Raw genomic sequence first — 27,793 nt, 5'->3', positions numbered from 1 at the left:
CGCCCGAGTCCCATCTGTCAGCCAGGCAGCACAGAGCCGCTCTGCATGAACAACACTGCTGGGAAACTGCAGGCCACTCAGCTCTTATTTATTCTGAGGACTGTGGTCAGGATTTAGTTATCAACACAGATTATTATTATTGTTATTATTGTTATTATTATTATTATTATTATTATTATTATTATTATTATTATTATTATTATTATTACACGTGTGCAGCTCACTGGCTGGAATCTGCAGTAATTGGCCTGAGTGCAGTGATGTGAAAAAAAGAAAAGGTGTCTGACCTCCACCATGACTCAAACAACAGTATAGGCTCTAAAACTACACAAGTCCATGATGGGGTTTTTTTTTTTGTTTTGTTTTGTTTTGTTTTTTAATCAGAAAACAAGCCGTGAATCATTTGTATGATCCCTCAGAGTCTCTCCCAGCTCCAGGAACAAGGCTCCGTTCGTGGCGATTGATTGGATTATCTGGCACTTTCCCACAACAGGATGAGCTACAAGATATATAGATACATGAAATATGTCACCAACTCTCACAGAAATATTTGGATCCACGTTTGTAAATATTGTATAACTTTAAAAAGTCATGGCTTCATCCCTTTTTTTATTTCTTCACTGGGGCACTTTTTTCTTTTCTTTTCTTTTTGATTGATTGATGTTTTTTTAAAAACAAGCAGGTTGAGTTTTTCACATCCAGTTTTGGTCCATAGCCTAAACCCACTGCCTTGTCTCTGTGTGCTGTTTAACGCTCATTTTGTTGCTGAAATTATGCTCGTTTGCGGTTTTAATTATTTTTTGTTTTGTTTTGATTCGACAGATTTCTTTTTTTTAATCCAGGTGAAATCCATTTAATCTGTTCAAATTGTCTAAGGGAGGTTCTATTTTGCCATTTTGACGTCCGCACTAAAAAAAAAAATACATTAGATTGTGTTTCCAATCAAAATATAGTGCTTGGAGGAGCTATGAATTCAGATGAATCGATAACACTACTGTAGAGTAGAGCACAAATGAATCAGACATAGACAGAATAAAAACAGCGATTAGCATCAATAAGGATTAGTGGCACTGAAAAGAAAGAAAATAATAATAATAAGGCCTTTAAATGTCTTTACAAAATTCACATATTTTGGTGATATTCCAAAAAAAAATTTGCAGCATATGATCAAAACAATCTATTATTATTATTATTATTATTATTATTATTATTATTATTATTATTATTATTATCATTATTATTATTATTATTATTATAAGGTGTTATTTGAATTGGTCTGTGAGCTCGTTGCCATTCATCTCATTTCAGCCATTTTGTTCCTCTTCGTCTCTGAGTTGCTTTATTATTTTGAGGCAAATTGTTCGTGTAGACCTTTAATTTTATTTCTTAGTTTTGTTAATGAGATTGTAATTTATTCAACTGTGTTTTTTTACAGACGACACAAAGTGCGAGATATATATATGAAATGACACCGAGGGGCTTTTGTTTTGTAGGGAAGGAGGGAGACATATTTTCTATCTGATTGCCACAGCCTGGACCGTCACAGCTAAATGTATATACATCTTTTCTGCGTACAGTAGCTTGCTTTTTTTTTTTCTTTTGTTTTATGCAAAGACAGATATCCAGGGATGTTTCTTTCTTTTTTTCCCCTCTCATGTGGAAACAGCTTTTGTTTTTATTTTCCCCTCCCTGCTTTGTATTGCCCCCCACCCTGCAGAAAAAAACAAGCAGAAACGATCATGGCATTGGATTCTTCCCTCGGTAGCTTTAATGAATCGATCAGAGTCATAACTCACTGGAAATCCAAGTTGTGGGACGTGTAGACCTGTAGCAATCCGGCGCTGATTTCTTGTTGTTTTCTTTTAACTGCTTGTTAAACCAGTCGTTTTTGTTTTTATTTTATTTTTTTCATTTTTTTTTTATTTTTTATTTTGGGAGGGGGGGTTATAGGCTATGTCATATTCACTGGATGAACTTGGGGTAGATATAAAGCAGATGAGATAAATGCCTGTAGGTGTTTCATCACTTGACACATGAACGACGGACTTGCACATTTTTAAATAATGGGGTTGATATTAAACAGCTTTTTTCCAACGTCGAGGCTAAATGTATTTTTCTTCTCTTTGAATCCTGCAAAACAAAATCCTGCAGCGGTTAGTTCACTGTCTGCCTCCTCACAGCTGTGCTGAGCCCATTGGTTTGGGAGGAATTAATGGCTGGGAGAAAATCAGGGTTGATGAATGGAAGATTATGAGCCGATGATGTGTTGTTTCTGCCCCAGGCTGCTTTTTAAATCGACTGGCTTTGGCTGGGAAAACCTCAGCTTCCATCTAAGGTTAAATTAGAGGTTCCCAAAATAGGGTCCGAGGACCCGAGAGTGGCCCCTGTACAAGCTGAACATGGCCCAACAGAGCAGTATTTTGGTTTCCCTGCTATTTTACAGCAAGTGTGAATGTTTCACTGTCTCACAGCATTGAAAACGAAAAACATCTAAAACAAAGATCAGCGTTTTTACGACGTGCTGTAAACCCTTAAATACACAACAATGTTATGGTTATGTTTTTCTATCGGCCTATTGTTTCTTTAAGATGCAAAAACATAAACACTGTTTTATATAATTATCATCAGAAGACAGAAATTGCATTGTTTTGATATTTGTTGCCTGTAAATCTCTCCTCACTTGGGCTAGAGGAGCTGGAGGCCTACAAAGTGAAGGTTAATTAAACAACCCGGGACTTTGAATGCATCACAATATGAGATTTAAACAACTGCTTCCTGTTTTTCCAACAAAACTTACTGGACTTCATTTAGTCAATAACATAATTTAATCAAAACAGACAATTCGCCATCCACTCTCTTATTTCTACAGTGCAGTGACAGTGATATTGACAGTGGTAACCCTGTTGGTATTTTCCCATTCCCCACAGTAGCAATGTCGTCTCTCTATAATCCTCCCATAGGACTGTGTGGTGTGATGTTTATATGAGCATCTCTCTCTCTATTAGATCTATTCTGGTTCATTTTATTTTGAAACTGCCAGCCAATATGCAAACTTGCTGTTTCCTCGCCACCACCTCCTGATTGAACTCCACGCGTGTGAAAACGTGTCGCCCTCTGTGGTTGCCATAATAATAATATTAATTGCAATCGTAATCTTCTCCATTTCACTCCTCGAGCTGCCAGCAGCCGCCTGTTCTGAGGGTCTGTAGGCAGAGCAGAGTGTCATGGTCCTGTGGATGAGCTGAGGGTGAAACCTATAGGTAGTCTCAGCATTATTGGAGAGATGGGACAACGATCAATTATATGATCGATAGCTGATTGCTCATTTATGACCAATTAACCTAAACATTAAAAAAAAAGTAGGATGCTCTTTTATTTCATATAAGTGAAGGAAATAAACATAACAGACTAGAATCACGTATTATTATGTCAACTCTTATATAGCCTACATTATTTGTTTGTTTATTTAGATTTTGGACCAAATAGTGACAAAAAACCAAAACAAAAACGTGTTATCCTGGTGGAAAAAACGGCCTGTTGACATTTTCCAATGATTCACACGAGCAGAGAATTTTTAAAAACCACATTGACCCTGATGGTTTTTATATAATCACTGGCAATATGTCTAATTTACCTATGGGCTGCCCAGCTCTGTTGACGTGGTTCCTCTGTGTTTTTGTGTGTGTGTGTGTGTGTGTGTGTGTGTGTGTGTGTGTGTGTGTGTGTGTGTGTGTGTGTGTGTGTGTGTGTGTGTGTGTGTGTGTGTCAGTGTGTGTGTCCTCCTGACACTGTCATTTTCTCCTGCTGTTTTGTTTGTGGATACCGCGGCAAAATAAAAACAACATCCCGTCTCTGCGCGTCATCGCGGACGTTTGACCTGCCATTTGGACGCCTGGCATGAGATGACACCCTGAAATGAAGCCCCCCCTCTCTGATCTCTGAAGTAGACTTTAGTGGAGCCCAGTAATCAAAAGAGTGTGCCCTCGTGCCCTTCATCCGCTCTCTAGCAGATGCAATTAATAGCGCGTCGCGTTAATTACACCTTCCTTTTTATTTAGGTGACTTGAAATTTCCCATTAGGCTCCATGGGAAGAAAAAAAAAAGGTGTAGTGTTGTGCTGCTGCTGACTGGCTGACTGGCTGAGGAACACAGAGGGGGATAGTCGGTGCTCTAGCGCCATCTAGCGACGCCAGCGTGACCCGAGGCCGGGTGAGTCCAAGCTGTCATCATCTCATTGTCTGAGGGCTGCATGGCTCACAAATAAGAAGAATAGACTGTTTCTTTATAGTCATCTACAAATGGCACAAATGTGCAGCTAATGTCTAATTGAATGAGTCTGTGGTCTGGAGTTCTGCTTTAGATGAGTTCATTAATGTAATAAAAGATTTTAGAAACCCCAAACAACAAGGTTAGCTAATATTAAAGTAACATAATATTCAAACAGCAGCTGAGCAAACAGTCTATGTAGAAATAAATCACACTCACTGATAGTAAGTTGTTGTATAGACAGAACAGTTTTATAGGAAAATGTGTTTCATGTTGATATCTTTGTCGTTATTGTTCAGATAATTCATTAGGCAATAACATTGTTAACAATTAACCACTGCACACACCAAAGAGTTATTTTGACCTATGTAGCCTATTTTGTAATTATTAGTTCCTCAAAAAAGAACAAGGAAAAGTAGCCTACACTTTTTGTTTTGCTTTTGAAATGACATACGTTTTATTAGCACGTCTGTTTTTATGGAAGAGAGCAACATTAAAAAGTTAGAAAACCTAAACATATTACATAGAACATCAACATGAAGCATTAAAAATTAAGAATTACAATACATATTTGAGTACAGGTAAAATAGAAATTACACAGTATCAATTCATCAATATCAACAGATAGACTGGAGTAACATTTGCTTTATTAGTAACATTTATATATTGTGTTTTTTTTTAAATTGACAAATTGAATTCATAACTGATTTGTAGCCCGTGTTGTGATTTTAGATCACTATGAACTAAACTAAATTCTAAGTTAATAGTCCATCCATTTCTATCAGAAATGATAGAGACTGATCAATCAAGTTGAGTACAAGAGCTCCACTCACAGTGTCACAATGATCAAAGGTCCTTTATCAAACAAGCATGTCAGATATTTGCTGATGATCCCACTTTCTGAAATTCGAGGATCTGCTGCTTTTCTCACTTTGACTTTGTCAGTTTAATTATAGTTATTCTTTTTATTATTATTATTATTACAATATGAAGCAGAAAGGATAACACATGTTTTAAAGACACTATTGATGCTTGAGTTGCGTGCAGCTGAAGCAGTTGCTGCTTCAGTGTCGTGGTTGTGACGCTCTGGGACACAGAGCCCACAGTGTTAATGTTATAAGTACCTGAGCTTCCCCTATACTCTGACAAATAGATCTCCTGCAGTGAGAAAAGGCCAAGGAGACGTCACCTGCTGAACTCGGGACGGTCATTTGATTTAACAATTAATTAATAAAATAAAATAAAATGAGCTGTTGATCAGTAATGAAGATCATCTTATTGGCAGCCCTAGACTGAGTAAGAGCAGTAAAAGGGATTCTGATAAGATAATCACATTCACCTATTATGCATACAGTGGTGTCACGATCAAAATAAATCAATAGTTAAATAAAGCATAGTTTCAGCACATTATGATCATGTTATCAGGATTACTGTAAAGCTCTCCTTTCCTTCTCCTTAGCTATAATGTAAAGAGGCTCCACCTGTAAGTCAACCTGCTTTATTCACTTTTTTGCTGTTGGTTATTTTTCCAGTGACAGAGGTGGCCGGTGCCTCCAGCTGTAGGTAATGAAGTGGGACACACAGTTTGTACCTGGTGTCAAGACACGGTTAAACAAGCCATGCTGACTCAGCTCTAATGCAGCCCCCCCCCCCCCCTCTCCTGCCCTGTCACTGAGGGGAAACACTGTATTTGTAATTAGCAGACTTACTAACTTGTTACAAAAAGTGACAAATTAAAATGCAATTACTACAACGAGCAGATATATTTGTCTGTCCATAAGAAACAGCATTAGTTCTCTAATCTCAGTCTGATCACATAATGTCATTTAACATTATGTTGTAACAACATCATGTTTCAATATAATTTCCTGGGGTCTAATTAGTTTTGAAAATGAATGTTTTAGCAACTAACTTTATTTACCCCCCAGAGATCTTCATCTAATGTCTTTGTACAAAGTTTCCCCTGTCAAACATCATGTCCATCTCTGAACTGAGTGAAGATGAATCAGCCTTCTGCATCAATCAGTCATTCAGTCTGTCTGTCTCTCTTTGCTCACACCACCCATCCCCTCTCCTCCTCCTCCTCCTCCTCCACCCCGAGCACACAGATAACAGTGATACAAGCTCACGACCTGAACATAATTCCACCATTTGACATTGTTGTTCTTCAATCTCACTCAGATGCATCGCAGCTAATTACACTTTGCACACTTAAGTACACAAATGCGCGTGTGCGTTCATTTGTAAACGAGTTATTGTTTAATTATAACTTCTCATGAACTTCGCTGATCAGTGGGGCGAAACGTGTCTCCCCTTCAGCGCATAATTATTCAGGCTATAATTGCTCGGCCTGTTTGTGAAACATGCACATCTCTCAGCAAGGCCATTTTGCACAGCATCTGTGCCAGATCCTCTGTGAGAACGCCCACAAGCCTCTAAATGGCTCCGTTAAAGGCTGCTCAGAGAACAGGAGGCTTTTAGGTGGACACCAGTCAGGAGAGTTACAGAAGCTTCAAAGACGGTTGAGAGGTAAATTAAAAGTTTTCTATGTTTGGTTCTGCTTTGAGTTCAAACGCACTTCTGACACTGATGCTTATCAGAGTTGACCAAAAAAAAATCCCAATTTCAGATCCATTCACTGGTTTGTTTGTGGTTTCAACTGCATCTCATGGTCTTCATCAGCAAAGGTGGATTGATTTCATCCACTCAATGCTCATACCAGTGCTGAAGTCATTAAGAGGAGCCTCTCCTTCCATGGCCATCTGTGGCTCTGAGTCAGCGGCTTTATGGCCCAAAACAGGAACAGGATGTTGTTGTTCTTTTTCATTGGTCCCCAACCTGCGACTCGAGATTAAAGTGTTTCCATATTTCACAGAGTTCTCTCACCTCGCCAGGCTCCTAAAACTCAATCCCGAACAATCTGTGAGGGAGAATAAACATCCCATAATTCACATCCACCCTGAGCCCATAACCTTTAACAAGGGGTCATGAGAGGGCTCCATTATCAGGAGTCACAAGTGAAAGAAGTTGAAAACCTCTGGTCTGTAAAAGCACATAGTATCTGGGGAAAAAACAAAAAAACAACCTGTAAGTGACTGAATGGGCAAAGAGGCTCGCTGCAGGTTTCATGATAACTGGTCTTCATTTTGAGAAACGCCAGCACTATATCTGCCATACTAGCATCAAACCAAATGTGGTGCCACTTGTTTCCAATAATTACAGCCAAGTATCACAGTCGGACACTGTGTACGGATGAAAACGGTTATCCCTTGTGGATTTAGACGCAACTGAACAAAAAAAAAAAAACACTGCATCCCTGCTGCTTCAAAAAGCTACCTATGGATTATAGTATTTAGATGGATTTAACAAACACGGCGCTGACATTCTCTATATCCTTAAAAACAAAACAAAAATAATAAGCTTTAGACACAGCGGTGCGAGGGACTGACAGGGAACGTCTTCATTATTAGAGCCTAAGCCGGGAAACTGGAGAAGGAACACCAAGCCACATAATGATGGGTATCACAGTGAAGCCCCCACCCCCCACCCCCCACCCTCCAGGCAGGTCTGAGGCCTGTCGGGGTGCCAGCCTGCGGAGGACTCACAGGAGGCAGACCACAGCACACGTCTCACAGCTATTACTGACTGGCAAGGTGCTGCCATATTTGTCAAGGTATGTTCTTATGTCACTCATGTGGTTTGTGGATGAAAAGAGAAAAAAAGAAAGAAAGAAAGTGTGTGTGTGGGGGGGGGGGGCAACCTTGTGGCAGCCCCCCCCCCCCACCACCTCACCCTTTCCCTTTCCCTTGTTTAGATTTTAATGTTGGATTTATTATTCAGAAACAATATTTCCATCCATATATTCCCTCTGCAGTTTCATCAAGCCACGTCTGTAGGCCCCTGAAAGACAAATAAAAAGCTGAACTAATTGCTGTGGATCCCCCCTGGATATATCAGCCTCATAGAGCAGCATGACAGCAAGAAATCAAGCCGTAGCGCAGAGCGGAAAGCCTCCATGAATCACGTTTGCACCCACACCGCCACTCGTACACACAGCAGCAGCAGCAGCAGCAGCAGCAGCAGCAGCAGCAGCAGCAGTGACTGTGGTGGTGGTGGTGGTGGTGTTGGTGGCTGAGGAATAATCATTGGGGAGGCAGTCCAAATTAATACTTCAGCCGAGGCCGCCTCGTTCTCCGTCATTAGGGCACATTACAGGGCCACAATATACATCATTAAACCAGGCATAAACAATTCATTAAAAGGCCGTTAAGAAGACAAGCTAATGTCACTTCTCCCTGTGGTATTAATAGACTGTAAAATAGCAGAGGGTTAAGGCATAAAGGATCATTCCACCACTACTATTCAGTCCGTCATCCAGACTAAAGGCCTCAGCGGCTGTGGACGACCCCACTTTTCTCCTTGTCACACTTCCGTGGGTCTACTTACGACGGCCTTAACATGACACAGTGGAACGGTTTACATTTGTTACGACAGTGATGGCGTCCTGTTCACTGGAGCTGGAGAGCAAGGGGAAAGTGGCATGTTAAGCCAGTTAATGCATTTGTAGTGATGTAGACACTTTTGTTCTTCTGTCAAGATTCCTCATAATATCCAAGTCCCAGCAAGAGGATTGTGAGGAAAATCAAAGGAGCTGCACACAGAGACAGACAGAGACACGGAGCCTTCTGTATCAGTCATCAGCCTTCACTTTATTTGAAATCTGGTGAAAAGTGAAGCACCCGGTTTCATCATGACAGGGGCACAATCTTTTCACACACACACACACAACAGCAGCTTTCACGCCGCAGCACAGGGAGCATCACTGCGTGTCCTTACCAAATGGCACAAAGGCTGACCACACATCCACACTAGGAAGAATGAAAAAAAAAGAGGAGTGCATTTTACATGACAGAAAAACAGGATCATCCCAGTTGCTCACAGAAAATACAAACACTGTAGAGTTGTTTTTTTTTTTTAAGTCTGCCTTAAGTAAATGCTGTTTGTTTCTGATCATTGCTGTACACAGTAGCCTATGCTGTCGTACATGATCAGTGTTTTTTATTTTGATGCTGTTGTCTCTGGACCAGGCAAAACGTGATGCACTTCTTGGCTTCCAGTCAACCAGCTATAATAAAATTGCTTTCAGCTGCAATTATCTGATTTCCTATTCATTTAAGTAATATCTGCATCATCTGAAAGGAAGGGCTCCTCTAGCTTTGCACACACCCATTCCTATCCAGACACGACCGATGCTGAAAACAAATGGAGAAATATCAATGTCAACATAAATAATGGGACATTCCAGCATTTTCCCATCAAACCCATAATCTGACTGGAAGATTGATATCTGTTAACTTCAAGACATCCCATATTAGGATCCTGTAGGCTACTGCTTTGTCAGGACTAGCTAAAGCCTAGCTTAGCACAAAGGAGCAGGGAAACCGCTGGCATCCAGACCATGGTGACGGTTTTAGAAATACAAGTAATTTCAAATTCCCCTGACAAAAAAAAAACTTACATGGACAGCATTTATCCAGTTTTATGTTAACTATGACATTTTGTCTTTCTGGCATAGGCCTACTGAAGCGGAATAATTCAGATTTCAAGTGCCAATAATGTGTTATTTGCTCTTATTTGTAGACCATCCAGAAAAAATATACTTTGATCATGATTTCAGTGCAAGCTAGCTCTGCACCTAATAAAAATGGAAACAGAAGCTAACTTATATAGAAAAGACCATCTTCATCTTCATCGCTGTAAGGACATTCTGCATGCTAATGCTAACTCAGCGGCTCCATTCTTTGTACCATTGCTGGTAATGGTATGTTTGTACCAAGCTAAATTTAGGGCGTACTTCTGTTCTTTGTATCACACTAAAGGCTAAAAAGCTCCTTCTACTACAAAGCTGGCCTAGACTCATGGAGTCCCACAGGGAAATAGATATCAATCCTCTGATATGACTTTGGGTAAGAAAACAAAACACTGCATTTGCTGAAATGTACTGTTTATGTATATAAGGAAAATGAATTTAAATAACATTTTTATCACACAGGGAAGTATAAATAAATAGTATTTTGCATATTAATCAACATGGCTGATATACAATATATGGCATATACACTGGTCATATATAGTAGAGGGACTAATGACCAGGTTTCTTTGTATTACTTTGGTTGAAGGGCGTAAAAGCAAAGCACTTCACTACAATCTAATCCACATGGACATCACACCACATTCAAACAGGAGTATAAGGCACAAATATTGACTAGTAGCATGTGCTTAAAACAAAACTTCAAGTTTTTTCAACAAAAAAAAAAAAAAAAAGAAGAAATGAAATGCTTCTCAAGCACTTCTGCCATACTTTACCCATGGCTTTATAAATTACAAAAAATTAAATAATTAGGAACAGGAATATATGTTTCACAATCATACAACTACAGCAACATTCAACACTCAATAAGCTATAGTTTTTTCCTCAGTCTCAGTCACTTCAGTGCGAACTGATCATTTGTGTCATGTGTTGTTTGTTGTCGTTGTGTCAGAGCAGCACCGATGGCAGGTAACCTCAAAGCCGACTCAGTCTGGTGTTGTCGTCTTTAAAGACGTCTGCTGTGCTGGTTTCTGAAGTAAAATATATGTTTAAAAAAAAAAAAATTAAAACCGAATGAAATAGATACCCCTGAGTTTCAGGACAATTACTGAGATCACAGACTATTTACACTGCGTCATTCTTACGTTCTCACACTTCACAGTAGTCCTCCCCATCTGCTGATCTTCATGTTGGTAGGTATGTACATAAGCAGTGCTGCAGTCAAACAGCACAGACAAACAGCTGCAGGTTAATAACAACAGGAAAAACATGCAGAACCAGTGACATTCAGACTGTTGTGCCCACATCTTTTGACTTCAACACTCAATCCTCTCCTCCAAAATGAAATAGCCGAAACAATTACTAACAAAATAAATGACCAGTATGACCTCAGCATACCCAATTATCAATCAGTCTAATTAGCTTTAACCTGACATGATTTCTTATTTTGTTTGTTGTCGCTTTACTTGGGCCAGACTAAAGAGTTCAGTGGAATCTCAAATAACCCAAAAAAAACAACTATGAAACATGTCATTTCCATTAAAGGGCAGAAATGAAGTTACATCTGGCAACTTAATCTACAAGTCTAAACCATAAAAAAGCCAAAAGCCTTGTATGATTGATTAAGTCAGCACCTACCAATCTCACTACAAACTTTTCTAATTTATATATCATAACTATAAAGTATGGTGAAAAACTAATAAATGCATACACTGATATGTTGCTTCAAACTTGTTGATAATTTAGAAGTTGTTCCAGTCATTTTTTTTTTTTTTTTCAAAAGCAAAATATGTCAATCTGTCACTGGTTTCAGCTTCTTACAGGTGAGGATAATTTGCTTTTCTGTTTTATACCATTACCTCTTAGTGCTTTCATCCCACATGAGCCACTTTGTCAGTCTTTTATCAGATTTTTTTTTTGTACTTCTCCACTTATAGCATGTGTAAATTAAAACTCATTTCGTTCTTGTTCGGTTCTTCACAAGTTCTCACGTTTTCAAATGAAAACATGTTGTTAGTGAATCTCAGGTGCAAGGACAGTTGATGGCGTGTTGTTGTTGTGTCACTTCAACATGATGACTCAGTCAGTGTGCATCAACCCAAAAAAAAAAAAAAAAAGTTGTGATACTTGCATTAAGGTTCAAGTTGGCACAATCCACACAGTGCAGTGTGTGAAGTAAGGCTGCGTTTCACCTCCAACGCTCCTGATACCACTGAACACAACAGCATCAAGTATTATTTCTTATAATTAAATCAAACTGGCTCGACGTTGACAGGTTCTGTCAGAACTGTGCATTGAAATAGACCATGTTAACAGCACAAGGCACTGACAAAGCCCCTGATCTTTAAATATGTTACCAGCTAACATCAATATGTGGCTACCAAACACCCCATTTTCCTCTGTATTCACTAAGAGTATGTTTCACACTTTTTTTTTCAAAATCCCTTTTTGTTCTCCTACCAAGATGTTCGAGGGAGGTTTTCTCATAAATGTTGGGTTGTTTGTGTGTCTTGCATCCAGTACCAAGGCATATTTTTTAAGCCTTGTTTTTCTTGGCAACAAATGAAAAGTGGTGATTCATATTCTGGGAAGATGTAGCAGCTTTACTGCAACGACCCTGATTTCGAGTGTCCAAAAAAAAACAAACACAAAAAAGGTCTCTTGTTCTATTATCCATTAGTAGTGTTCAGTCATTTATTCCAAAGAACCTCCTCTCCCAGTCCAACCGCTTTAACTCCTGATCAGTGAAAGATCTTGTCTCTGATACAGATACTGTGATGCTCTGCGATCTCCTCCAGCATCTCCGCTGATGCTTGATTCTCTCTGGGGCAGTGTTTGCTGGCAAGCACCTCCCTGCTCCTGCCTCCTGTGGACAGCTGGGGACAGTGGACAGTGGCCGTGGGTCACTGGGTGAAACTCTTCTTGATGGCAACATTGGGGAACAGGCCACACAGCTCTTGAACGGCCCGCATGTCTATCTGGGAGCAGAAGGAGACGTCCAGGAGGAGAAGTCGAGGACAGGACTGGAGGAGTTTCTTCAGTGAGGCCGGGCTCACCAGCCGTGTACCTGCCCAGACAGATGTGTCACAGCAGGGTCGAAGAAAAGGGGAAGTAATGAAAGGACATCTTTAAAAACAGTGTGCATATTTATAAGAGTAAGCTGAACGCACATTTACGTCCATCATTACCAATAATAATACAGCTAACACAAATAATATAGAAAGAGTTTGGACCAAAACAACACGTCATATTATTTTGTTTCCTTATGCTACTGGTGATTTACTCTCCAGCTGCTGTAGCACACCTGTAACAGCCAAAGAACTGATAACATCAGCAAACTGTATCCGGCCTGAATAACACTCGTCATGCTACTGTGCTGTCAAACTCATCAACTTATGCAACTGGAGCTACAGTGCACAGTTACTGCTGTGGTGAGCTGTTGCAACTTTGCTTACTGAGCAGTATTTCACTCAGTATTAATCCTCTGGGTTACTGTTCATTTGGGAGTTTTTGAAATTTCTCAAATGCATATATTTTTTACCCCCAAATTGCGCTTTCCACACAGCAATCCAATGGAAAATGATGATTCAATAATGACCAGGAATTATAAATAAATGAATTCATTCATATGTTGCGAATGTTTGTGTTTATCAATGAAATGTGCACAACTTTTATTTTTAATGATGCATCAGTAATGATGATACCTATATGTATATTCACAGGTCCATAACTGAATATGGGAAAAGTGAAAAATTATAAGACAAAAACAAGTGTAATGAAAAATATACATGAATAGTAATCTCCAAAAATTGAAATTTAATGGAGCCAGGAGCACGCACATTTGAGGTGCAGGCTGAAAATTAATGTTCAGTAATATTCAGTTTTTCAGATGCGACGATGGCCAGGTGTAAAGAAGGAGGCAACAGTGTTGGCTTGTTGCCATTATACATATGGTAATGTTTGCATATTTGTGAAGTGCTGTGAGTCTTTTGCGGTTTACTTTGACATCTAACCACATCCCACATTGGAAATGCTCCACTAAAATATAAAGTTGATGTGAAAAACAGCCACTCTTTAAAACGCTGGCAACGACCATAATTAACAAATAGTTAATAAACACCAAATGTTTGTGAAGGGATATCCACGTATGAGAAAGATAATTGCTTACCCAGTATGTCGAGATGCTGCAGCGAGGGGCAGCTGGCGGCCAGCTCCTCGATGTCTGAGTCGCAGACGGTGCGGTTGGCGGTGAGGAAGAGTTTGCGCAGGCGCGGCAGGCTGCGGCCGAGGTGCTGGAAACAGCCGGTGCTGCTCTGCAGGGTGGGACACCAGCCCAGGTCCAACTCCTCCAGCATCCTGAGCAACCACAGACCAAACACAGAGACCGGGGACACACAGTCGACAAATTCAAACTGGAGTCAGATACGATCTTCTGTGGTTTGCAACACTTAACTTGTTTAATAGCATAATGGTGTTTAAGTGCATTAAAGGATTTAACCAGAACCATTGCCTTGTCATTGTAAACATCAGTCAACAAGCTTAGTTGGTTTGTAATTTATGAATGCAAGTGAACGTTTGTGAGATCTTGACCTTTGTCTACCAAAAATCAGTTCTTCCTTGAGTTTGTCCCACAGAAATTTAAATTCCTGAGATATTGCCTTCAAGAGAATGAGATGGGCAGCAGACAACCTGAAGACATGATCCCCTCAGTGATGATTTTAAAACCAGAGTTCTGACACATTTTCCTACACACTTTTTCCAGATCCTAGTTTCCAGACTTCTCTGTAAAAAAAAATCTAATAATTTGTGACATTTGAGTAATTAGATGTGTATCATGTCAATAAATTATGCAATTAATCGTTTGTTTTCATTATTCTGAATTTATATGCCATTATAGAATAGAAGAATAGAATCATTTCCAGGAGATTGTAGCCAGGTACATAGCGCATACAAAATAATTAACCCAAATAACTTCAGATAAGACCAAATCCAGATAAGTATTAAGATAAATATATTTCCATACAAGTTTCCATTATCCATACTTTTCCAGACCTGGAAATGTATAAAATCAAATTCCATACTTTTCTATACTTTCCATACTTGCGTAGGAACCCTGTAAAACACAGAACGCAACAACACTGCCTACCTGCAGCCAGAGACGAGTTCGGCCAGGCCTCGATCTGTCAGGTTCCTGCAGCGCCACAGGTCCACCGAGCGGAGCGAGCGACAGCGGGCAGCCAGCATGCTGGCTACAGTGTCATAGTCCTCAATCTGCAGGAGAGACAGACTGCATTAATTCACACTCTTCAGTTTCAGTGTATGTTTGAAGCCTCATGGAGAATCTTTGACCTTCAGCGTATACAAATCTACAGCAACCCCCTCAAACCTTGCAGCTGATTTAGCAGATGTGGTTTATGAATGATGGTCTGTGTGAAGTCTGTGTAAATATGATCAAGAAACATAAGAGATTCTGTGATGTTTGCTCCACTACAGACACCACGACATACTGTGTGCTCCGTGCTTTCACAGAATTCAGTAATTTACCTTGAGGACGGCAGTGAGAGAGAATGAAGTAATGAGTCAGTCAGTCAATAGTCATTTTCCTCTAACCATCTCTCTTGTGTATTTTGAACAAACTTTTGAAATGTAGCGATAATAAAAAGCTGCTTAGATGTATCGACTGGTTCGAGGCGCATAAGCTCACTTCCTCAAGAGAGAGAACAAAGCTCTAACAGAGAACATCATCATCATCATCAAAAAAAAAAATTGAAATAGTCTTTCAAGAAGTGATTTGTGTTTGCGCGACTGTTATTGTTCTTTGGTGTCAGGTAATGTTGGCCATATTTCATCCTTTCATCCAAAGATGAAAGCAAAGAAATGGAATTCAGCAGCCAAACAGCCAGTGCATGTACCTCGCCCACAGAAATGACAGCATGCAGAATTTCTCTTAGCAGTGGACTGATATTAAATCTTTGGCTGATAGAGTTGCTGTCATTATGTATTTCCATTCCATTACTAATGATGACACTTTATGTCTGAAGAGAAAGCACGAGAGGAAAGTGTACTCAAATTTTTTGGATTTCCTCTCACATTTTCTCATTTGCTACATCATAATTTGCATCAAAGATCAATCATTTGGATGGAAACTCAGCTAATGACACGGTGTGTGCTTGAACGACCGAGTCATTTTGTCTGTTAAAAACCGAGTGAGTGAGAAAATTAGACAGCCAGTAAACAATGTGTTTGAACTGAATTTCCTTTTCTTTTTGAAATACCTTTTAGAAAGCTGCATTAATAGGCTAATTAATCTATGATATTGCAAAAATGTGTATTTTAAAAGCCAACATAAACCCACAAACGCCACATACTGTGCACAGTGTACAATGATATTATGCACAGTGAGCGGAACATCATTAAAGGAACAATTTGACATTTCTCATATTAAACATAAGGCTGCAGCTAGGAACCAATTAGCTTCACTGAGCTTCAACTCTGGCTCTGTGCGATGGTAATGAAATCATTTTTCCAGCACATCTAAATTAAATGTGATATCTTATTTGTTTAGTCTGTACAAAAACTGAAGTGTAATGAAAACGTCCTGTTTTGTGGGGGTTATGCACGAAGGAAAGAAACATCTGAAACATGAAATAAACATTGAATTATTGTATTTGTTCCAATAAATCAAATAAATAAAGGTTAAAAAAGGGCTTTACAGTACAAAACTCAACAGTACAGATCAAGCTATAGCCGTTTTCCTCTCTCCAGTCTTTCTGTTAAGAAAAGCTAATCAGCTGTAGCTGTAGATGACAATGCTTTTAATCTTCTCGTCTAATTCTTCCTCAGAAACGAATGTGTTTCTTTCCGAAAAAATTGTGAAATATTCCTTTGCGCAAAAAACTTACACAAGCTAATGGCAAATCTGTTGACTGAGGAACTAAAGAACCTCACAGCTTCCTTATTTATGTGCACTGACACATCCAATGTGACAGGGCTCTGGAGTCCTCCGCTCTGTGTGTGTCTGTGTGTGTCTATGTGTGTGTACATTCTCACCCTCACACAGCTTCCCAGGTTGAGGTGTCTCAGCTCGATGCAGAAAGTCAGGATGCTCAGAATAGATGTTTGCTGGTGAAACAAAGAGAGAGGAAGATACAGAGTTACTCACCCACAGTATACTTTCAAAAAGTGTCATTCGTGTCACTTGTGATATGTTTATATTTAAGAGTGCAGAGCCTGGTAATGAGGGCATCACAAAACAAAAAAGTCAGGAGCAATGAAGGAAAGAAAAAATTAAATTTGCACAATGACTGCTGTTTGTAGCAACATGTTCAACAACAAACTGCACCCCCCACATTGTATCCAAGTGTAAATCTAGACATTAAATTAACAATACGCACTTGAATAACACTAACAGGTCCAGTCAAAAGTCAAAAGTTCCTCCTAAGTGTTTTCCTGTCTGCTGCGTGGGAACACTCAGGTAACACTTACTGTATTTAAGGGAATTTAATATTGCACAAACAGATTCTTTTCTTTTACATGATCTCCTCACAGAGTCAGCACGGCGAGGACAGAGAGCTCTCCAGTGGCTCTGCAGCTAGGATGGAGATATGGGAATTCAACACTGCAATTGCCAACACATGAACCTCGGTGGCAGGGGGAAAGTGTCAGACATGAAAGGGAAAGCCTCTTGTGTGTGTGTTTGGTGTGTGTACTCGAGTCTGTCGCTGGCATCTTTACAAACGCCTCTCTGCAGCGAGCTAGCCATTTAATTAGAACAGTGACAGGGTAATGACAGCTGAGATGTCAGGGCTTCAAACAGACACACAGCTCGCTCTGTCTGCCTGGGTATAAACAACTTGCAGCATGTTGCCTGGCTCCGCTGCAGAAACTCTACACTGCCTCCTGCCCACAACGCCGCTCTGAAACATGACAAACACTGGAGAAACGCTGAGGTGTAACACCGACGCACAAGACAGTGGTTTTTTTACACGTCAGACAGGCCTGAACCCGAACACATGCAGGACGTGTCTCCGAGACCCCCTGAGCTCAGGGGTTGACTCAGTTCATCTTAAAACACAACAACAACAGAGAATCAGCAGCACTCTCCCAAAAACATGTAGCATCGAATAAACAGCCTGTGGAGATCATTAGTCCTAAAGCATGAAAGGGCTTCTGAATGGGTGATTAAATTGAAGTAAAAACAAAAAATAAAAATGAAAAGACAGGCCAGAAAATGGTTCAGTTATTGCCAAAATAGTTTTTAGATATTCCTGTTTATATGCAATTTGGTCGCTGCCGTTATCTCTTTTCTCTTCTTTATTTTAGTCTTTATTGAAATGTAGTTTGTTATTGTATTTTTGTACTTATAACCTCATGTTCTTCACAGCACAAATACACCAAGTCAAATCCTTTGTAAGTGTAAACATACTTGGCAATGAAATCTATTCCGATTGTAATTATATTTTGGCACCAACTAATTATTTTGTGGCAATTGGGTCCATTTATACTTTCATTTTTTATTTACCATTTATGATTGTGAGTCTACCTCCATGTAAAAGAATGCTATTCTTATTGTTAGTTCACCTCATGTTCACGTGCATTGAGGTGGTTTATTGTATCTGGTTGTACAAACATGATTTTATGACATCACACCTACTTCAGTCAAATATACAGCAGCGATTTAAGATTCAAACATCTAAAATTTAACAAAATTATCAACACAATGTGAAATAGGATAACTTTGAAGTTGTGTCAAAGACCTCAACAGTACACTATGTATTGTGTTGCTGAGATATCCAATACTATCTAGTGTTTTCATTTTGATTGAGGTTTCCCAGTGACCCTGTTGACTGTGCTCACCTCTATCTTAGTCCGGTAGAGCACGAGCCTGCGGAGTCGGGTTAGTTTAGAGATGTGAGTGAAGGCCTGCGAGTGGAGACGGTCGCAGGACGACAGGTTGAGCTCCTGTAGCTCTGGACAAGTCTGGGAGATGACCTCCAGACAGGCCTCGTTCAGGAAGTGGCAGCATGAAAGCTCCAGACAGACCAAACTGAGGCCACAAGCCTTCATGAAACTGTGGGGAGAGAGGGGGGGGGAAGTGAGTGGAAGTAGAGAAACACAGAAAATGAATCAATCCCACATGAGGAACCTCCTAATCTTTCCATTCATATTTCAGACAATAATAACTTTTCAACATGTCGTATTTTATTTTCCTTATGAACGACAGTGGAAAGTTTCTTTTGTCTCGGTGTGTTTCTCTCTACAACAACAAACGCCTATGCTTGGGAGTATTTGCTAGTTTTCCAAGGTCATCGGCATTTTTCTGGCACTTGTGGTGCTGCTGACAGTCTGACCTGCTGAAGCCGGTCAGGGTGAGAGCTCCGCGGCTGCCGGTCCAGGACAGGTTGAGCCTCTGGAGGAGAGTGCAGCGGCTCTGCAGGTGTCCCAGGGAGGCGTCACTCAGCCGGGCCCAGTAGGGCTGCAGACTCAGCTGGGTGTACTGCAGCGGGTCGCAGCAGTGCTGGTGCAGCAGCTTACAGCTCTGGGCCAGACGGCAGAGGTCTGGCAGGGTCAGGTGGCTCAGTATCAGCTGGATGAGCTGTGGACGGAGGATGGGGAGAGAGGTTAGGAGGCGAGAGGAGAAAGGAAAGGGTAAGATATAGAGGGGGGGAAGGGGTGAAAGGCAAGGAGAAGAAATGAGAGAGACAAAAGATGTGAGTGCACTGCAGAACGCAAAGTATAACAAAACATTAAAGAGTGGAGGAACAGAGAACAACAGAGTGGAGAAGAGAATGTTAATTGTGCCCTGTCTGTCAGGCAGATCTAAATAATGGTTATCCGGGACACAAAGCATTGATAGCAGGATCAGTGGCGAGGTGAGCCGGCGTGTTTTGCACTTTGTTCATGTGCCTCTCAAATTGAAAGAATGACTGTGCTCGTGTGAGTGTGTGTGTTGCAGTGAATTAACAATACGCAGTGTTCAAGCGGGTATCAGCTGACAGATAATAGCTATATTGTGTTTCTGAAACAAACACACGCCGGTTGTGAAGACCGCTGTTAATGGCAGCGGTTTGGAGAGGAGATAAGAGAATGAGTATCAAGCTCGCCTCAGACGACATGATACGTCTGTTTGGCATGAAAATGACTGTGTGTCCGTGAGTGCACATGAGATCAGGTGTGCAGCCGGGCCAAGCCACAATGTTCACGTGATTGTGTTGAAGACTGTTAACTGAAGTGTGTGTGTGTGTGTGTCTGTGTCTGTGTGTGTGTGTCTATGCTCATACAGGGTAGACATGAAGATTTTTGAGCTACCAGCTGTGAAAGATTTTGGAATTCATCATAAGCTACAGCATGATCACAATCTGCTCTGAATTAATGACAGAGATAAATAGAATCTTAAAAATAGTGATGCACTTTTAATTGTTTTTGTAATAATTCTAATAATTTGGGTGAAATAAGGAAACAAAACTGTTTTTGCAGTTTTCGTTTGCATGTTACATAAGATTCAACAGGTCAAGGGTCTACAATGCTCTGTGAGATGAATGTGCATATGGATATTAAATGAAAGGGATAGTTCAACATTTTGGCAAACTGGCCCACTGCCATAATCCCTATAGTTTTAGGAGTAAGTTTGTTACCTTTAATTGTCGATGCAAGCTACTTTTAGAACTTTTAGTTGTTTTCGAGGAAAATGCAGAGTCTGCTCGCTGAAAAACTGCCACCAACCAAATTTGGTACGATTTGGCGTTTCTACAGTAAATATTTTGGCGACGCTGGCAGTTTTAAAACATCAGTCCGTTCTGCTTCTCTCAGAAAATATTTGTATTGGAGTCAATGAGGAGCAGAGACAGACGTGGCCGCACTCAGAGGCTTATTCTGTAAATTCTGTAAGTCTCTCTGATATTTTGAGCACATGATATGAGAGATAACAAGTTTGTCTTACAAATTCTGAAAAAAATATGTGTGTAGAGTGTAAATTGTGGCCGGGCCGAGTGTGGAAAGAGAAAAAATCTGGAGTTTTTCTGGCGTCTCTCCCACTCTAACCGATGATGTCACACACTCTGACACGAACATTCCGTCCAATACACACCCATTATAATCTCATAATTTCTCCAAAAATGATCATGGTCATTGATCAGGGATTGATCAAAAACTATATGACCTATCAAAACGTGGAGTAATACGAGTGGTCCCAACAGCTATGAAATAGCTGTTGGGACCAGTGCCCGGTGCGATTGCCCGTGGCCCTAATAAATATGTTTTGGTTTGGGACCGTTGGACAAAGAAAACAAGACATTTGATGATGTCACCTTGGACTCACAGACTTTATCAAAGCTACTTTTCAGTTTTCTTTGTTTTCCATCAGATAAAAACAATGATTGATTAACACTGACAGTGACCATTAGTTCAGCCTAAGACAGGAAATTTGTTTCAGACCTTTGTTGTTATTCCCACTGGGGTCATCATGTTTCCACTCTAAATTCTTTAATCAATAAGTAGCCAAGCATCTGCTTTTTTTATTTACTTACTGAAACAGGCAGTCAGATGTGTCAGGGGGGACCTTAAAGGGATAGTTCACCCAAAATTCAAATTGCACTCATTATCTACTCACCCTCATGTTGACTAAGGGCTGGGAGAAGTTTCAGAGTTATCTGTGGCTTCTCTGAGTTACAGGGAGTCTCGGCGGAGCAGTGCATGTCCATATAACGGTTGCAAATGGATACCAATTTTCTTTAGCACTGACGCCGGCGCAAATCGCGCGAGATTTGGACGGACCAGGAAGAGGAGCTTCCACTACAAACAAGCTTGAAATATATACTTATTTAATTTTTTTCGGAACAATTTCGCATTTCGGGGCTTCAATACAAGACGGACATTACATACGAGCAGCATGGAGGTATTTGGATGTTTTTTGGTGTGTCTTTTTGTTACGAAGAAAAGTGGTATCCATTTGCAACCGTTATATGGACATGCACTGCTACGCCGAGACCCCCTGTAACTCAGAGAAGCCACGGATAACTCTGAAACTTCTCCCAGCCCTTAGTCGACATGAGGGTGAGTAGATAATGAGTGCAATTTGAATTTTGGGTGAACTATCCCTTTAACATTTACATTAAGTTTATTATTTAGTTTAGTAAATTAACATTTGGTACCAACATTCAGGATTTTCAGCAAAATCTCAGTGTCTGCTGCTCTTCATCGTCCTGGTGTGTAATTACCTCATAGGGCAGCTTGTCAAAGTAGCCGTTTCCTGTCCTCTGGTGTTTGCCATCTCCTTGCCTGAAGGGGCCGCCCACGTCGGACAGCTCCTCCTCGCTGTCACTCAGGTCGCTGATGTCGATGACGGGCATCTTATAGAGGGCCAGCATGGGTCTTTCTTTGACACCACGGAGAATGACGGCGTCCAGCTCGGTGTAGTAGGCCTGCAAAGAGCTGTTGACCTCCAGTCTCAGCAGGTTGGTGGGGAAGCTGATGTGCTTGATGTTTGGGGAAAACTGCCGCGCCTGGGGTGTCAGCACCTTGGTGGGCTCCCCTGACCACAGCACCTCCCATCTGGACAGCACAAAGTATATACACAAGAGTTGTACTGTAAAAAACTACAACAGCAATCTTTAAGCTGGCCAGCTGGGATCTATGTAGCCAGAGGGCTTAAATCTTAGAAGGGGTGAAGGGTGACAGAAAGCAGGTTTCTCATGAAGGATATCAAGTGGGCACCTTTGATCACCAATTTTTTTTTTTTTTTACCCTCTGGAAATAGGCCCATAAAACTCTGTTGATTTGTAGGCAGCGCTCTACCTGTAGCACAGCGCCCAGCATCCATCAGACCTACAGTCATTTTTATAGTTCAACAGTGGCACTCCAGTGCTTCCTATGACTTACAACACCTGACCACTTTCATAATCCATCAGGACAATATGCCCTAACTTTCATCTCGCATTTCATCTTCAGCTGCTGGCTCAGTGTTTCTATGCTTGTTTTTTTTTTAATGCTTCATGTACTGAAACCATAACACACAGACAAAACATAGTGTTAATACTTTGCCTTCGCCACAAATTCAAAGATTGCTGGTTTAAAAAAAAAAAAATAGCAATGACTTGTGAAACTGACAGGCAAAGATGGGCTCCTGCTACTGTCGGTATTGCTGGCAGACAGATAAAGACTGTGATTGAGACAGATTTTTTTTTTTCAGACTTTAATTTATAGCAATTTTGCAAACAGTAGGTTGCATGCATTTTTTATAATGACATAAGTTATAAATCAGACATGTGTTTTGGGTCTATTGAGGAAGTAAGGACTATATTGTAAGGACTAGTTCAAGGCTGAGTCTGAAGATAAAGGTTCATAAGTATTCTCTGCTGAAACCAGATTAGCATCTGAAGTGGAGTTCATTATAATGATATCACTGTTGCATGCCGTGTGGGAAAAAGGTTAATAGGGACAGAAAGTGGGACAGATCTAACTAATTGAAGATGACAATAGTTTTTTGTTGATGACCAGCAAGACTAGATTAACCAATAGCCAGGTTTTCACAACAAAATACAGGTTTCAGTTTAGTAAAATTTGTTGTTTGGTTGTCTCACACAGGTAACGTCTGTCTGTCGCAAGCAGCAACATGAGAGGCTGAAACATGAAGCCAACGAGTAAGGACTGAAACCTGGACTTCTTCAAATGGGCATTTGTGTCAATCCCCAAAGGTCCCTTACGTTAAAATGACCAACTTTACAGAAAAACTGTACAAAAAAGGTTTTACCATCTAGAGGTTTCTACCGTATAGTCTGATTTCCTCCTTTATAAGAACTGTACAGGGGGGTGAGTTTTTACGCAAGTCAGTCATTTAAATCTTATTAAAGGTATAGTTCAACATTTTGGCAAACTGGCCCATTTCCATAAACAACTCTGTCTCGTACCGCTCCGTTATTATCTCATAGTGTGGTGAATGTGCAGGTCACAACTTGTTCACGAGAGTGTTTTGGAGTTGTTGGATTGTGTATTTGATGAGTTTGATGAGGGAAACCAAGAAATCCCATTAGCCTCCGTAGCGTAGCTCTGAGCAGCTCGCGGCTCTGCTCCGCCGTTCTAAAAATAGCTTGCACCGATAAATAAAGGTAACGAACCTACTCCTGAAACTATAGAGATTATGGCAATGGTCCTATTTGCCAAAATGTTGAACTATCCCTTTTAGACTTTGATTCTGCATGACTGAGAGTGAGCTGCTGTACCTCTATAATTGTCAAAGTCTAATTACACAATCTTAAGGATTACATTTGCACCTTTTGACTCAATTAGTAGAGAGAGCAGAAACATTTCTCACCAATCTGCTGGATTCGTACACACATAGTCTGTGCTTCTTTGTAGAGCACTTTCCATAATAATACAACAAAGTGCTTTACACACAATGTGCATGATAAAACTAATCAAGCTGCGTTGTTTTCTTATTAGTGTTAATTAGTCAGTGTCTTAGGAGTGACGGATGGTTGTTACCTGACATCAGTGGGTGGGTTCTGGGAGAAGGGGTTGTGAGAGCAGGCCAGGATCTGGACGATGGCTCCAGGGTAATAAGTCTCAAGCACCTCCACTGTCGTAGGGTAGACGGGCTCCTCAAAGCCCAGTTCAATATAATCCTGACTGTGGAAGCCTTTAGGGGTGCGGCGGAAAGGCGGAGGAGCACTGGCACACTGTTCCCACCATGTCCCATAAGCTCTGAATACAGCCGTCTGGGTGAAGTCTCCTGAACTGGGGTACACGTTGGGTACCCCAGCCAGGTTCCACATGGTGTAGGACATGCTATTCTCACTGCCATAGTGGGAACTGAAATCCAAAACCTCCTTAGCATACTGCTCCACCTCCACACTGACCGGCAACACCGCCCGCTGGCCTGACTCCACGGCCCGTCGACTGGTCAGAGCCTCGCCTCGAGTCCCACTCCTGGAGCGTCGCCGCAGACAGATATAGTAAAACATGCTCAAGAGGGTTAACATAGGGAACTCTGGGGCTGATGGGGGCAGAGGGGAGAAACGGAGACTAGAGGGAGGAAGAGCCTCCACCTAGTGGATTCACACTCGCTCAAGTGCTGCGGGTGGACAAAGCGCAGGCTAGAGGCCCGGCTGCATGCATGACCTGTAGGTTAGGCAGAGACAGACACACACAAGAGTGAGAACAGAGGGAGAGCAGGTGTGAATGCCATTGTTTCTCTTTTTGTAAAACAAAAAAATACATAAAATACAATAAATCAAATGTGTGTCAACCAGACTTTTAGCTTGATGTAAGAAGATGTTAACTGTCAAAATCAAAACAAAGTTAGTAATCCATGCCAAGTTTGAACATTTCACTAAATGAAAACTTCTTTAAAGTTAAGGGGAGTAGCTTCTAAAGGTGACACCATCTATTATGTGGTGCCACAGGTGTAACACAACACTTTGTTATTGAACAAACATTCATGGTGATGGGACCGAGCCACCAGCTATCAAAATGTAGCTTGGTACCACTGTTGACAGATATTTCAGTCTCTGCAGGGCTACTCCTATTGACAACAACATGCAGGTAGCCAAGAAACATGAAAATAGGCAAAACTGGACAGTCCAAAAACCACTCAAAGAAAATGATTGAAACCTGAGTGACTAATATAATAATATCCTGCAGGATCAGGTTGGTAGCACCACACCTGATGTCACACAACCTCAGACTGGCTCATTAACTGGCCTGCAGGACACCAGGTGCATCATTGAATAAAAGAGCAGTCCAATATGCAAAAGCACTAGCTACTGTTAATACCAAAGTGATCGACAAGAACAGCTTGATTTTTCATGATCATTTCATTTCAAACCTAATTTGACACACTAAACGAGTTTTTCTAGCATTCAAATTTGGCAGGGTGGTCAGTAAGACATCTGTCTTTGATGTAACTAACTCAGAACAAAAATATATTTTCACTTTACACGGACTCTAAACACCAGGCCAACACTGGAGGACATTTACATGAATAGTTGTCAATCTTTTCATATGTTGGCTTTGATTAAGTTAAAGTATTGATTACAATTATGTGCACGCGTGTAAAACATAAAGTTATACTGTAAAACATAGGGGGGAGAGGGGGGTAGTCAGATATAAGTTAGCTTATATCAATGCTAACTGAGAAATGTCTCAGCTTTTTTTTAGCATTAGCTAAGTCCGACTCATCAAGTGTAGTTGGACAGCAGGACACTTCACTGAACAAGTGACGCTACATTAACGTTATCCCAAACCTTGGCTGACTTTATAGTGATTCAATCTAATACTGGCGTTGTATTAACATGAACATAACCTATGAAAAAACAAACTCTGAACCTAACAGTTCATTAAAAACACACTAACAGGAGGACATGGACTAGTGAGGTAACATTAACCAGGGAGGTGAACTCAACTGCCCCTCACCTCCCTCCCCCAACGTTGTGCTGTTGTTGCTGTCAGTGTTAAATAGCCTGGGTGTTAGTTAGCCAACGTTAGCTAGTAGCTAGCCTCCACACAAGCTGAGCTGTCAAAAAACAACAACACACAACTGTTAGCTTCCGGGGCTAGCTTTGCAAAAGTGTACAATCGAACAGGACGGGATATTAGTTCAATTTACGGTAAACGTAGATCGATATATCCATTCATTGAGAGGAATCCTCTTCTTCCCTTCATCGGGATATTTCAACCACCAAACAACATTCCTGCCGTTTTACCTTATGATGCCTTCCGGTACAGTCGGACATTGCTAAACGCGTTAAGCGCACATTATAACGAGCTCTGTATTATCGTTAAATAAGGAAAGTCGTATCACAAATGCCTATAATTTACTCTATTTTAGATGTTCATTTTGGAAGAAAAACATTGTATGTCATGTGACAGTCATGTAAACAACTGAGGATCACAGCGATACACACCGTAGACTTCGTTATTACACTCATTTGCTCCGCTGCCGTTCAAAACAGGTGGAAAATACTTTTTGCAACGACTGCGACAGAAGAAAAACACAAACACGGCACATGGGTCATATGTTCGTAAAGAATGGATATTTGAATGCGTAGTTTAACCTATCTAAAAAAAAATCACTAGGAATTGCGTAGGAACAGTAAAAGCCCCATCTGTTCCGCACAGCAAATTATCAACATCCGGTCAGCGTTGTTTTCGAGCAAAGGATTGTGGGAATTGTAGTTCTTCAATTGCTCCTACCAAGCGGCAGTTTATTATTTTCGTGCAGTTCGTGAAATAGATAAATACTTGCAGTAAAGTGAAATGTGCTCAGGGGAGTAATTCTATGGGCTTTTCTGTCTCTAAAACTGGATTTCCTTGAGTAATGAACATGGATATTCTATAGCACTATAAACTATTTGACGGTGTCTCACAATTTGTAACATGGGGCTGTACAATTAGAAAATACTGTAGGCCTGCCCTACGTATGTCCATTTTGTCCATATTTGATCATTTCACCATTTCACTATGCATTTGCTCTTCTGGTTTATTTAATGGGATAAACTATTTTTGCATATTAGACATTGGACAAAGACCTGATCACTTTCATGATTCCTATTTTAATTATTTATTTGTATTTATCACAACAAATGAAACTGATCATTCAATACAACTTTGCAACAATAAGATCATGTTTCACAGAGAGGTTTTATCCTGTCTCTGTTGTCAGCAGCAGAGTCCACTCATCTCTGTCTTGTTACCTGTGAAAAACCAAAGCAGGACATTTGGTGTCCGAACTCATCGCAGCACAACTAACAATTTACCACTGTGAGCGGTTGATATCAATACATCAGTACGAGGGGTCACAGGTGGTGCGGGAGTGTGGTAACAAAGACAGAGTGTGGTTCTGGTCTGAATGTTGGCTGCTGGATGTTGTCTGTGTTGGCGGTGCGGGTGTTGTGGGCAGGAGGTTCAGCAGAGGAGATCATAACAACAGATTCTGGGCCAAGC

At 40.7% G+C, this 27,793-nt stretch overlaps 1 protein-coding gene across 2 annotated transcripts; it reads right to left on the bottom strand.

Annotated features, from left to right (window-relative positions):
* Nucleotides 1-9,251: 9,251 nt before the first annotated feature.
* Nucleotides 9,252-26,559, bottom strand: fbxl4 (F-box and leucine-rich repeat protein 4). 2 transcript variants are annotated; one of them, XM_083990465.1, is made up of 9 exons: nucleotides 26,457-26,559; nucleotides 24,335-24,970; nucleotides 22,072-22,405; nucleotides 19,207-19,451; nucleotides 18,713-18,926; nucleotides 16,907-16,978; nucleotides 15,003-15,127; nucleotides 14,025-14,212; nucleotides 9,252-12,923 (listed from the first exon to the last, which is right to left on the bottom strand). In XM_083990465.1, exons 2-9 carry the CDS (start codon nucleotides 24,829-24,831, stop codon nucleotides 12,760-12,762), a joined length of 1,839 nt encoding a protein of 612 aa, XP_083846591.1. In that variant the 5' UTR covers nucleotides 24,832-24,970; nucleotides 26,457-26,559; the 3' UTR covers nucleotides 9,252-12,759. The 2 variants fall into 2 exon arrangements, with proteins under 2 accessions (XP_083846591.1, XP_083846590.1); XM_083990464.1 differs by having other exon boundaries at nucleotides 24,335-24,778; nucleotides 26,457-26,534.
* Nucleotides 26,560-27,793: the final 1,234 nt, after the last annotated feature.

Source organism: Trachurus trachurus, assembly GCF_905171665.1.
Source record: "Trachurus trachurus genome assembly, chromosome: 16".
In the NCBI taxonomy this organism is placed as follows: Eukaryota; Metazoa; Chordata; class Actinopteri; order Carangiformes; family Carangidae; genus Trachurus; species Trachurus trachurus.
This window is presented reverse-complemented; position numbering and strand designations above follow the sequence as displayed.

What these genes read in the sequence shown, in the direction of transcription:
- fbxl4 (XM_083990464.1), bottom strand. Translation starts at nt 26,512, where the DNA reads ATGAAGGGAAGAAGAGGATTCCTCTCAATGAATGGATATATCGATCTA. An exon ending in TATATCGATCTACGTTTACC is followed by an intron (nt 24,779 to 26,456) that starts GTAAATTGAACT and finishes GCGACGCTCCAG; the next exon opens with GAGTGGGACTCGAGGCGAGG. An exon ending in GAACTCGTCTCTGGCTGCAG is followed by an intron (nt 14,213 to 15,002) that starts GTAGGCAGTGTT and finishes GTGGTTGCTCAG; the next exon opens with GATGCTGGAGGAGTTGGACC.